The 11,802-nt window shown below is 48.5% G+C and overlaps 1 protein-coding gene across 1 annotated transcript; it reads left to right on the top strand.

The window, feature by feature from the left end:
* The first annotated feature begins 1,496 nt into the window (after window positions 1–1,496).
* On the top strand, window positions 1,497–4,692 carry LOC116544029 (neuropeptide Y receptor type 4). Its single transcript, XM_032270121.1, has one exon. The coding sequence runs from the start codon at window positions 1,633–1,635 to the stop codon at window positions 2,758–2,760; it is 1,128 nt and encodes a 375-aa protein (XP_032126012.1). The 5' UTR covers window positions 1,497–1,632; the 3' UTR covers window positions 2,761–4,692.
* Window positions 4,693–11,802: the final 7,110 nt, after the last annotated feature.

Here is an 11,802-nt window from a genome sequence, read left to right as displayed (position 1 = left end):
CAAGTAGCTGGGACTACAGGCATGTGCCACCAGACTTGGCTAATTTTTGTATTTTTAGTGGAAACAGGATTTCAGCATGTTGGCCAGGCTGGTGTTGAACTCCTGACCTCAGAGACTCATCTTTATAAGTAGATCAAATGCACAGTGAGTGACATTCATGACAGTTGACAAATAAGAGTTTACTGAGCTGACTGATTTTGGCCTTACTTTGTAAAAACTGCCTTAACGTAGCAATTGATCATGAAGAAAATATGTATGCTCAGAAATACATATGGCCATTACATGAGACCATATCTCAAATAGGGTTTTCTGCTATGAATAGTGTTTCACAGGATGGGGCCTATGGGCCATGTTCATCAGAATCATGTAGTCTACTTATGAAATACAGATTCTTGGGCCCCATCCTGTACTCACTGAACTACATCGCCTGGTGGAAGGGCCCTGGGATCTGTGCTTTCAATATACTTCTAGAGTGACTCTGATGTTTACTGAAGTTTGAGAACTGCAAACCTGTGGGATTAATAATGACTCGAGAATCTGAGAGATGTCACAATGATGTGGGTAGAGGTATGGTGGTTCCTGTGTAAAATATCCATCATTGGTACTACCACGGGGGAACTCTGGAGTCCAAATTCCAGCTCAGTCTTTAGCAGGGGATCCATTGTGCTGAGGAGGTCCTCAGAAAGGAACAGGCTCTCCCAGGACATGGAGATGTGGAGCACTCCGGTGTTCTTGTGAGCTGCACACTGCATCAGGTGACTTGAACACAGTCATAAAGTGGGTTCTGGGGAGGGCACTGGACACCTGTGACTTTGGCCAGGTGTGTCTGCACATGGTGGCTGGTAGGAGGAAGCTGCTGTGCTGACGAGCCAGTCTTTGCATACTGGGCAGTGTTCAACTTTGCCAGGTATCACCTAAAAAACAAGGCTGGCGGGGCAGGAAGGGGCTGAGACTAGGAGGGTGCACTAAGTGTGGATCCCCGAGGTTTTGGTTCTGTCTCGAAGGAAATAGGGTGCCGTGGAAGAACACAAGCAGTCCTGGTCAGAGTGGCATTTATTGCTGTCTTCATTCAAGTAAAATGTGACAAGGGGCTTTCTACCCATGTGCCCTAAGCAGCTCCATCGCTAAACTCTGCATACAACACTCCACCTTCTTTTTCATCAGGACAGCCTCAAATCCCGAGGCTGGAGGGAATTGGTAGAACAAGTTCTGGCATCAGACGGCCTGAGTTTGTAACTGGCCCTGTTACTTATTAGTTGTGTGACTATGGGCAAGTTGCTTCTGTCTTGGAGTCTTAGATTCCTCATCTATGAAATGGATTGATAATACCTACCTCTGGGAATAAACTAGCTAACAGACGAAAGCCCTGAGCACAGTCCCCAGCATGCAACAAGTGCTTCTAACAGGGTGGCAATCACTGCATGCCAGTGTCTTACTGTGAGCCGTAGGTAATAGCTCCTCCAGGTACCAGCCTTGGGACAGAAGCAGCTGAGAGCCTTTCTACCTGGCCCTGCTCCTCCCTGGATTCTACCCTGGGCATGATCTCTGAGTATTGTTTGTCTGTTTGTCTTACAGGCATCATTCCTGAAGTGTATCGCTTAGTTCGAGTCTTGGAATCTTTTCACATCCACCATGAACACCTCTCACCTCCTGGCCTTGCTGCTCACAGGGTCCCCACAGGGTGACAACAGAAGCAAGTCCCCGGACGTCCCATACAACTTCTCTGATCATTGCCAGGATTCTGTGGATGTGATGATCTTCATCGTGACTTCCTACAGCATTGAGACCGTCGTGGGGGTCCTGGGCAACCTCTGCCTGATGTGTGTGACTGTGAGGCAGAAGGAGAAGGCCAACGTGACCAACCTGCTCATTGCCAATCTGGCCTTCTCTGACTTCCTCATGTGCCTCCTCTGCCAGCCGCTGACCGCCATCTACACCATCATGGACTACTGGATCTTCGGAGAGACCCTCTGCAAGATGTCGGCCTTTATCCAGTGCATGTCGGTGACTGTCTCCATCCTCTCGCTCGTCCTCGTGGCCCTGGAGCGGCATCAGCTCATCATCAACCCAACAGGCTGGAAGCCCAGCATCTCGCAGGCCTACCTGGGGATTGTGCTCATCTGGGTCATTGCCTGCGTCCTCTCCTTGCCCTTCCTGGCCAACAGCGTCCTGGAGGATGTCTTCCACAGGAACCACTCCAAGGCTCTGGAGTTCCTGGCGGATAAGGTGGTCTGTACCGAGTCCTGGCCACTGGCTCACCACCGCACCATCTACACCACCTTCCTGCTCCTCTTCCAGTACTGCCTCCCACTGGCCTTCATCCTGGTCTGTTATGCACGCATCTACCGGCGCCTGCAGAGGCAGGGGCGTGTGTTCCACAAGGGCACCTACAGCTTGCGAGCTGGGCAGATGAAGCGGGTCAATGGGGTGCTGGTGGCGATGGTGGTGGCCTTTGCCGTGCTCTGGCTGCCTCTGCATGTGTTCAACAGCCTGGAGGACTGGCACCATGAGGCCATCCCCATCTGCCATGGCAACCTCATCTTCTTGGTGTGCCACTTGCTTGCCATGGCCTCCACCTGCATCAACCCATTCATCTATGGCTTCCTCAACACCAACTTCAAGAAAGAGATTAAGGCCCTGGTGCTGACTTGCCAGCAGAGTGCCCCCACAGAGGAGCTGGAGCATCTTCCCCTGTCCACAGTGCACACGGAAGTCTCCAAAGGGTCCCTGAGGCTAAGTGGCAGGTCCAACCCCATTTAACCAGGTCTAGGGCTTCTCCCTGCCCTGTCCCTTGCCTTTCACTTAGCTAAGTGGGAACACTGCAGGCTGGGGTGGCACCCAGCATTCCTGGCTTTCTGTGGCCTAGATAGGCTGGCAAGAGCTGTTTTTGCATCCATTTGCATCACGAGGACTGGCATTCTGATGCTTCAGCTGTTTGTTCCTGGGAGAATTCTAAGCACAGATTCCAGAGGTCACAGTAAGCCTTGCAGCTTGAGTTGAAAGATGCCAGAGCCGGAGATGTCTGCTGATAGCAGGCAGGGTTCATTCTGGTGACACAGTAACAGAGGCCTGGCCTGGGAACCCAGGGATTTCATCTCCACCAGTGAGACCACAAGGCCACTGTGAGGAGAGAGAAGGTGCGCTTGGAGTCAGAGCTCTGGACCTGAGTCAACTCCTCGCCTCTGTGAGAGATGGTGCTTCAGAAGTGGTAAAGAATTCTGCATATGCAAAGCAGAGGGATTACTGTCATATCGCTAGAGCATCCAGCTGAAGAGAATGGATCCAGTAGTCTTGGGTCACAGCCTTCTGCAGCAGGAATTCTAGGACTCACTTCCTACTCCATCCCTTTTCTCTATCACTGTGTCTTCCGTCTTACATGGAAATCAGCCTGCAAGTTCCTCTCCTCGATGAGATGCGAGCACCTTGCAGGGGAAATCCATATCATCATGGAGCTTGTGTCCTACATGCCATGAACAGGCCCTGGCACAGGGAGAGAGCTCCAGGGGGTTTTCTATGGTGGGTTGATGGTAAAGGTGCCACTCACTGCTGAATGTTTGGTGCTGGACAGGAGTCCAGAATGGGAAGGGGCCAGGGCTCAGGCTGCTATAGCCAGTCTCCTGCCTGCCCTTCCTTGCCTCTCAGGACCTCATTTGATATGGCAGCTGGACTGAGACTTTGTGGCTCTCCCCATTGTTGACCCACTACAGAGGCCTCCAGAATTCAAGGCCAAGGCTGCAGCCTCCTTCACTCCATGTTCTGATCACTGAGCTGACTTGCCCCAGATAATGTGCCACGAATCTTCCAAAGTTTCCCCAGAATATTGGGCATCCCAGTGGCCTTCAGTAGGATCAGGGCAGGGAGTCCTGGGAGTCTGACTTCATGGGGCACTGGCTGAAAAAAGCAGGGGTCCCCTTCCTCCAGCCAGCCAGGGTAAAAAGAGAAAGGGCTCCAATGAGTGTGAATATCTTACCTTGGGGGTTACGGCCCAGTCCTCTGGATGCTGAACCAGGCCCAAGGCTTTATCTGTGTGTGGACCAGACAGCCTGTCCTTGCAGGGAAGCAAAGGTCAAGACTGCTCCTGGGCTGCCTTGGATGGGATGTCTCTGCATGGCTCTGTTGGCTCAGACCGGCCCTCCAGCAGAATGGACAGTGGCTGGCCAACTATATCTTGCCAGGGCAGGGTGTTCATGTGCTGGAACCCTGGAGGGGCCCCGTTGTGAGGTGGCATTGGTTCTGCACAGGGGGTCTGGCATAGGGCTCTCACCCCTGACCAAGAACCCGTGTAGCTGACACCCAAGACAAGTGCTCTTTGAGCCAGAAGCTCCCTTCCTGGAGCTGTTTAGCTTATTCCTTCTTTTGGTCACATTTCCCATTCAGTTCCTTTGTTCATTTTTGCGTTGGATTTTGGGCAGATTTCTTGAGCCATGCCCTTGGATACAGTTTGTGCTTGTTCTGTTGTGCCATCTGCTGCTGGTTTCTGCAGGGGACCACCTGCCCAAAATAGATGGGTCCTGGAGCAAAGCCCAGGCTCTGGGACCCATCTATTTTGTAAAAAGTCCACATGTGCAAAGTAACCCCCAAATGCGAGAGGAGCCAAGAAGCTAAAGAAGGAAGCAGACAAATCCAGTTTGTTAGTATTGGGTGATTATTTATTTGTTTATTTTTGAGACGGAGTGTCGCTCTGTCACCCAGGTTAGAGTGCAGTGGCACGATCTTGGCTCACTGCGAATTCTACCTCCCAGGTTCAAGCGATTCTCCAGCCTGAGCCTCCTGAGTAGCTGAGACTACAGGTGCGCACCACTGCATCCAGCTAATTTTTGTATTTTTAGTAAAGGTGGGTTTCACCATGTTGGCCAGGCTGGTCTTGAACTCCTGATCTGAGGTGAACCACCCACCTCAGCCTCCCAAAGTGCTGGGATTACAGGTGTGAGCCCCCACACCCGGCCAGTATTGGGTGATTTATTGAGGGAACTTACAGGCAGAAGGGTGATCTTGGGTCTTCACTGTTACTCTCGGACCCAAGGCTTATATACCATAGAAAAGGTTATATGTGCCCCAGCAAGACAATGAATGGCAGCGTGCCACAGCAGTCAAGAATCCCACGTGGACCATAACCCAGAATTTGCATGATAATGTCAAGCTTGCCTTGATCTAAAAGCAGGAGTACATATTCTTATACTCAGGACAGTAAATAAAGTAGGAGTCAGGAGGCATTCGTGGGACTGGGGCTAATCAGAAGTCAACATGGCAAATCCATCTTGGGATGGAGTCACTTTTGTCTTCACATCATCCCAGAAAGATGTCATTGTCCAAGTTTCCCAAGGAATTGGGGGCCTCAGGCCCCCCTGGATCCCATCCCATACAAGTGCCTGGAGCTGCTTCTTATTATTAGTCTCGATGATGCTAAGAAGCTGGCGACAAAGATGATTTCGGGTGCAGACATGCTTGAGGATGGAGGGCCAGGCCAGGCATCTGGGGAAGGTGCTTGGTGCTAGGAATTGGGTAGAAGCCTCATTGAGTGTCATCTGTGCCCCAGCATCACCTGGAGCTTGTAGGTATGTAGGGTCCTTGTTGCCAGCCCAGCTCGATTTAATCTGAATCCACATTTTATCAGGATCCCAGGTTAATTGATGCACATTAAAGTTTGAGAAGCTCTGCTCTAAGAAACGGATTGCCCTGGAGCCTAGAGTCACTGGATAAGCAACTGTAGACACCCATCCTAGTTCTGGAAACATCGCTAAAATTGTTATTACTGGAAAGGTGCATTCAATTTTGGTTGTCTGTCTCATCTCTGGCTGCATGTGGTCATATTTCTTGTGAGACCTTCATATTCTTTTGATAAATATTTGCCATATGCATAGTTTCCATAGATATCTTCATAGTGAACATGCCTTTTTGTATTCTGCTCTATTTCACTTAAAACTATATCAACAGTTTTTCTTTTTATCTTGCTAGATATTATTTTTTTTGAGACGGAGTTTCACTCTTGCTGCCAAGGCTGAAGTACAATGGCGTGATCTCAGCTCACCGCAACCTCTGCCTCCCAGGTTCAAGCAATTCACCTATCTCAGCCTCCTGAGTAGCTGGGATTACAGGCACCTGCCACCATGCCCAGCTAATTTTTTTTTTTTTTTTGTATTTTTAGTAGAAATAAGGTTTCACTATATTGGCCAGGCTGGTCTCAAACTCCTGACCTCAGATGATCTGCCCCCCTCTGCCTTCTAAAATGCTGTGATTATAGGTGTGAGCCACTGTGCCCAGCCTAAATGTCATTTTTGATGGCTGCTTATGAGTGTAGAAACTGCCCCAATGAAAGGCAGCACCTCTCAATATCTCTAGCTCCCGGGGTGTTGGGGGGGCATCTTTAGCCAGCAGGTGGACCCTCTGCAATTCATTGTGGGAGGAACCCATTTTACAGAGGAGAATCATGACTGGAATTGGAGATTCACACCACAAAGACTGACTGGGAACCCTCAGAGGGTGCAAAACCTTATCACATCCTGGCTGTGAGTACTAAAATCCTGCCTAATGTTAGTCTTTCCTTTCTAAAGTATTGATGTGGCCTTTTTTTTTCATTATAAATGTAGTCATATTCATTCTGAAAGATATGCAATATACACAAAAATAAAATGAAAAAAATTATCAGGAGTTCTACCACTCAAACATAATCACTGTTTACATTTTGGGGAATCATTTAAAAAGTTTTTATATGCATAGTCATATATACATATGTCTGTTTTTAAAAAAATGTTTGAGATTATAGTGTGTCCATATGAGTACTTATATATTATATTTAAGGATTGTTTTATATCTTTTTTGTTTAACCTGATAGGAATTTTTATTCACTTGTTTATTCATTAAACAAATATGTCCGACACGATGCTAGCTGCGGGGATGCAGTGGTTAGTAATCAGACATTGTCCCTGTTCTACGGAATTTAGAGTCCACTGATAGATATGTCCCTTATCCTTAATCACCATCTGTCGTGGCATTCTGAGCTGTTTCTAGACCTGTTGCATAGAGTTTTATGATGAACGTCTATGCAAAGAACCTTTTCTATGTTTGGAATTATTTCCTTAGGAGAGATTTCCAGAGGTGGAATTAACAAAGGGCATGGACATTTCTCAAGGCTCTTGATGTGTACTGCAAAACTGATTTCCAAAAAAGGGCTGGAACAATTTGCACTCCCTGAAGAGTGCTCATTTCACTGTACCCTGGCAACTGTTGGGGATTTACCACTAACCAAAAGACTTTGACCTGAATCGCCTGGACTGGAGGGTGTCCCCGCTCCTGCCTCCAGGTCCAGCAAGCACTGGGGGCACTGACCTTTGTAATGTTAGCTTGACCCTGTCCCTCTGTGAAACCTTTGGGGGCTCCACACAGCCTTTAGGGTTGCGGGACTATATAACTTATCCAAACAGGGACACTTGAGTATGAAAGGGGTTGCCATGAATAATCACACTGGGACAACAGGCAAAATCACCCTGGGAAATGGGAACATGAGGTCATCCTACTATAAATAAACCCGATCCCTTTAACATAGCTTGAATTCAACCCTCTGCACCAGCTGGCCCCAGCTTACCTTTCCAATCTCTGTGCATCCTGACATATCACATGATCCGGTCATAGCGGGCCTACAATTACCAACCCTGTGTTCGGTGTCACTGTCTCTGTACATCTGCTCCTGCCATTCCCTCCTCCTGCCTTCACCCACTCCACCCCCCGCCAGGCTGCAATGCCCCCTTGCCCTTCTGTGTAGGTCCAAATCCTACCCTTGCTTCAAAACACACATTAAATAGTACCATTCAATACTGCTTTCATTCAACAAACATATACTGACTGCTTATGATGTGTGAGGCACATAGGCACAAGACCGAAAACATCCCGCCTCCTGTGGAACTTTAATTTATGTGTGCAACTGTGACAAATGGTCCTAAATATGGACACAAAATGGTGTGTCGGAGAGTCTGCCCTGTTATGATTTTGAATAGACACACCCACCACCCCACAAGTTTGTGAGCTCCTTGAGGGCAAAATACAAAAGGCTCATCCTTCACCCCTGCAAAAGCACTGACACACCCTTGGATAGAGCAGGCCCTCAAGCATTTGCCAAGTGAAGAATTAATACGAAAAAAGCTTACCTATTCAGTCTGCAAGAGTTTTCTAACAACCAACTTGGGATTCTCCATTAATCTGAGATAAAGGGAAGCCTGAGTTTCCACAAACCTTAGAGAAATACCCCCAGGCCCTACCACTGTGACCCTTGTTCCACCCTGATGCTGGAAGAAACCGAAGTCACGGGATTCACTGACTGCTTCTCGGCAGGTTAAGTGACTCATCCAAGGTCACACAGCTAGTGACTGAGCCACTGGAAGGGTCAGGAGGTGACACAGGAAAGACTCAGAATTGCATGAGTGGATAAGTCACAAAGGAGTCACTGGAGCGGAGGGACCTGGAGGGGGAGGTGACCCTGAGAGCTCAAATGGCCAGAGAAGAACAAACAAGCCAATAGCCCCAAGGACCTCAATTGTTCCCAGATCCCATTCGCTGTCATCTGAAGACTATTATTTTCACTCTGTCGGTGTTCTCTTCTCCTTTTTGCACAAAACTCTTCTAGAGCCTTGTCTAATCTTTTTCTCTCTCTCTTTTTTTGTTCTTTTAGAGACAGGGTCTTGCTCTGCCACCCAGGCTGGAGTGCAGTGGCACGATCATAGCCCGTTGCAACCTCGAACTCCTGGGCTCAAGTGATCCTCTCACCTCAGCCTCCCGAGTAGCTAGGACCACAGGTGCATACCACCATGTCCAGCTAATTAAAAAATTAAAAAATATATATTATAATTTTGGTAGAGACTGGGTCTTCCTACATTGCCCAGGCTGGTTTTTCTTTTCTTTTTTATTTTCTTTTCTTTCTTTTTTTTTTTTTTTGTAGGTCTCTCTCTGTTGCCTAGGCTGGTCTTGAACTCCTGGCCTCAAGTGATCCTTTTGTCTCAGCCCCCCAAAGTGCTGGGATTGGCATGGTATACAGTCCCTGGCCCTCTGTCTAATCTCGAAACTTCCATTTCCTCTCCTCTTATGTGCTCACCAGCCCATTCATACAGTTCTTGCCAAGGTCATCAATGACCTCCATGTTGCCAAATCTTGTGGCTAGTTCTCAGTCTTGTCTTACATAGTCATCAGCAGTAATGGGCCATTGGTCACCTCCTTCTCCTTGACACTCGCGCATGTGGCTTTCTTAGGGAATCATGCTCGTGGCTCTTCCTGCCTTATTGGGCTCTCCTTCCCCATCTCCTTTCCTGGACTCTTATTGTCCTGACTTTGGGACACTGGCGCAACCCCACATCCCCAACGAGAGCCCCGGAGGTCCTCTCATTTCCTTGGTGAGCTCACCCAGTCTTCTGGTGCTAAATGCCCCCAGATGCGTCTCCAGTATAGACTTCTCCCTGACCTCCGGAGGTCATAGTGCTGGGCGTCCAGCATGCTTTGTGTATCCTCGACACCAGTCAGCATCTCAAACTTGGCACATTCAAAAGCAAACTCCATATTTGTCCCCACTACCTCCTTCCTCAGTGTCCCCTTTTTCAGGAAAGGGGAAGTCCTGCTTTTCATTTGCTAGGGCCACAATCTTTGGGATCACCTCCTAGTCACACCCCACATCCAATCTATCAGTGAGTTCTGTAAGCACTGCCTTCAAAATGTTCTCAGAATGACCACTTCTCACTGCCTCCAGGCTCTGTCCCCGGTTCAAGCCACCATCCTCCCTACTGAGATCATGGCAGAGGCCTCCTTTCTGGCCTCATTCAACAAGAGTGATCCATTGAAACCAGTCAGGTGTTCAAAAACTCTATTCAAAACCCTCCAGTGGCTTTCCATCATGCTCAAGGAAAATTTCACGGTCACAGTCTGCACCTTCCCCTCACCCACTCCTCTTCAGCAGTATTTGCTTCTCTGCTGTCTTTTGAACAGGCTGAGACCACTCCTGCCTCAGCCTTTTCTGCTTCCTACTCTTGCTGCTTAGAATGCCGCCCCTTAATATCAACTTTCTCCCTTGCTCCCTTCACCTGAAGTGAACCTTTATTACAAGAGTAGTTTCTTGCCTGGGCATGGTGGCTTGTGCCTGTAATCCCAGCATTTTGGGAGTCCAGATCAGGGGGATCACTTGAGCCCAGGAATTCGAGACCAGTCAAGACCACATAGTGAAACCCCATCTCTACAAGTTTACAAAAATCAGTTGGGCATGGTGGCACAAGCCTGTATTCTAAGCCACTTGGGAGGCTGAGGAGGGAGGACTGACTGAGAGCAGAAGATTGAGGCTGCAGTGAGCTGTGACTGCACCATTGCACACCAGCCTGGGCAACAGAGTAAAACCCTATCTCAAAAGAAAGAAGAGTAATTTTTTAAGCATCCTGTAAAAATATAACCATCTTCCCTCTCTCTTCCCTCTTCTGCCCACTTTCTGCTGCAGGACTTAGCACATTGGCTGGTTCCTTGCTGAGGGTCTCTCCCCTGCATTAGAATGTGAGCCCCATGGAAGCAGGCACTGCAAATATTTTATTCACTGTCCAGCTCTCAGCAAGAACAGCCATTCACGAGAGGTTCAGAAGAAATAGCCGTAGTATAAGTGAATTTCCAGCTGTTATAGTTCATCTCTGGAGAGCTGCACTGCAAACTCTTTTTTCGTGGAGAGCGAGCATCTGGCTTTGTAGCTGTTTGGTCCCAAGTTTGACAGCCACTGTCTGCTGACTGTGTGACCTGAAGCAGCTCCCTTTGCATCCTGGTTTCTGGTTCCTACTTGTAATAATAAACACTGGCTGCCATGTATTTAGTGCCCCAAACACTGTGCCAGATGCTTTATATACATTGCCTTCCCTTAATCCTGAGATCAGGTAGATGAAGAAACTGAGGCTTACAGAGGTGAAATCATTTTTTCCACATTTTCAATAAGAGCCAGACTTGAAACCCAATCAGTTGTCTTCCAACGTCTATGACTTAGACTGTCGTAGCAGGAAAGACAGTTGGCCAGATGACCTCCAAATGGCCTTGAAGCTCCTAGCTACAGAGTTTCAGTTTTATGGCAATGGAGAGGCAATGAAGGGTTTTAAGCAGGGGAATGGCATGGTCAGGTTACAATGGAGGAAGAGCAGTCTGGCTGGATTGGCCTGCATTCCCCAAAAAGCAGAAGCTGAGGCAGAGGTCTACGGACTTTTCCTTTATTATGGAGAAAGATCCCAGGGAACAGAATGAGGAATACGGGGAAGGAGATAGGGAAGGAGGGAGAGCCAATCTGAAGTTGTGCTACTGAGCTGGCAGCTGATTCCTCTATATCTCTTACAACCATCTCAGGACAGTTTGAATGGAAAAAGAGGTAAGAACTCATCCATCAGTTCCCGTGTTCCCTTGGCAAAGGTTCGTCCATGGAGCATTACCTCCCCACACTCTGGGGGCACATGGGAACGCTGAACATACCTGGATGTGAACAGAGCAGCTCCTCGGAGGTGAGAAGGGTGTTCAGGGTGTGAGGTGAGGTGCTATCAGGTCGCACCTGTGTGAAGCCGGCCAGCTCTCTCAGAACTGGTGCCTCAGTGGGTGCTGGACCAAGAGGTCAGTGAGGACAAGAGGACCAGAAGCAGAGCATAAACAGCATCTGATTCAGGGTCAGAGGAGGTGGTGTGGGCCCCAAACTCACATATTGAATTCCTAACCCCCAGTACCTACCTTTGGAGGTAGAGTCATCACAGATATGATTAGTGCAGATGAGGTTGTACTGGAGTATACTGGGTCCCTAATCCAATATGACTGGTGTCC

This window comes from Sapajus apella, unplaced genomic scaffold (genome assembly GCF_009761245.1).
Source record: "Sapajus apella isolate SASKATOON/1434 unplaced genomic scaffold, GSC_monkey_1.0 scaffold203, whole genome shotgun sequence".
NCBI lineage: Eukaryota > Metazoa > Chordata > Mammalia > Primates > Cebidae > Sapajus > Sapajus apella.
The sequence above is the reverse complement of the archived record's forward strand: the minus strand, read 5'-3'. Positions and strand labels throughout refer to the sequence as shown.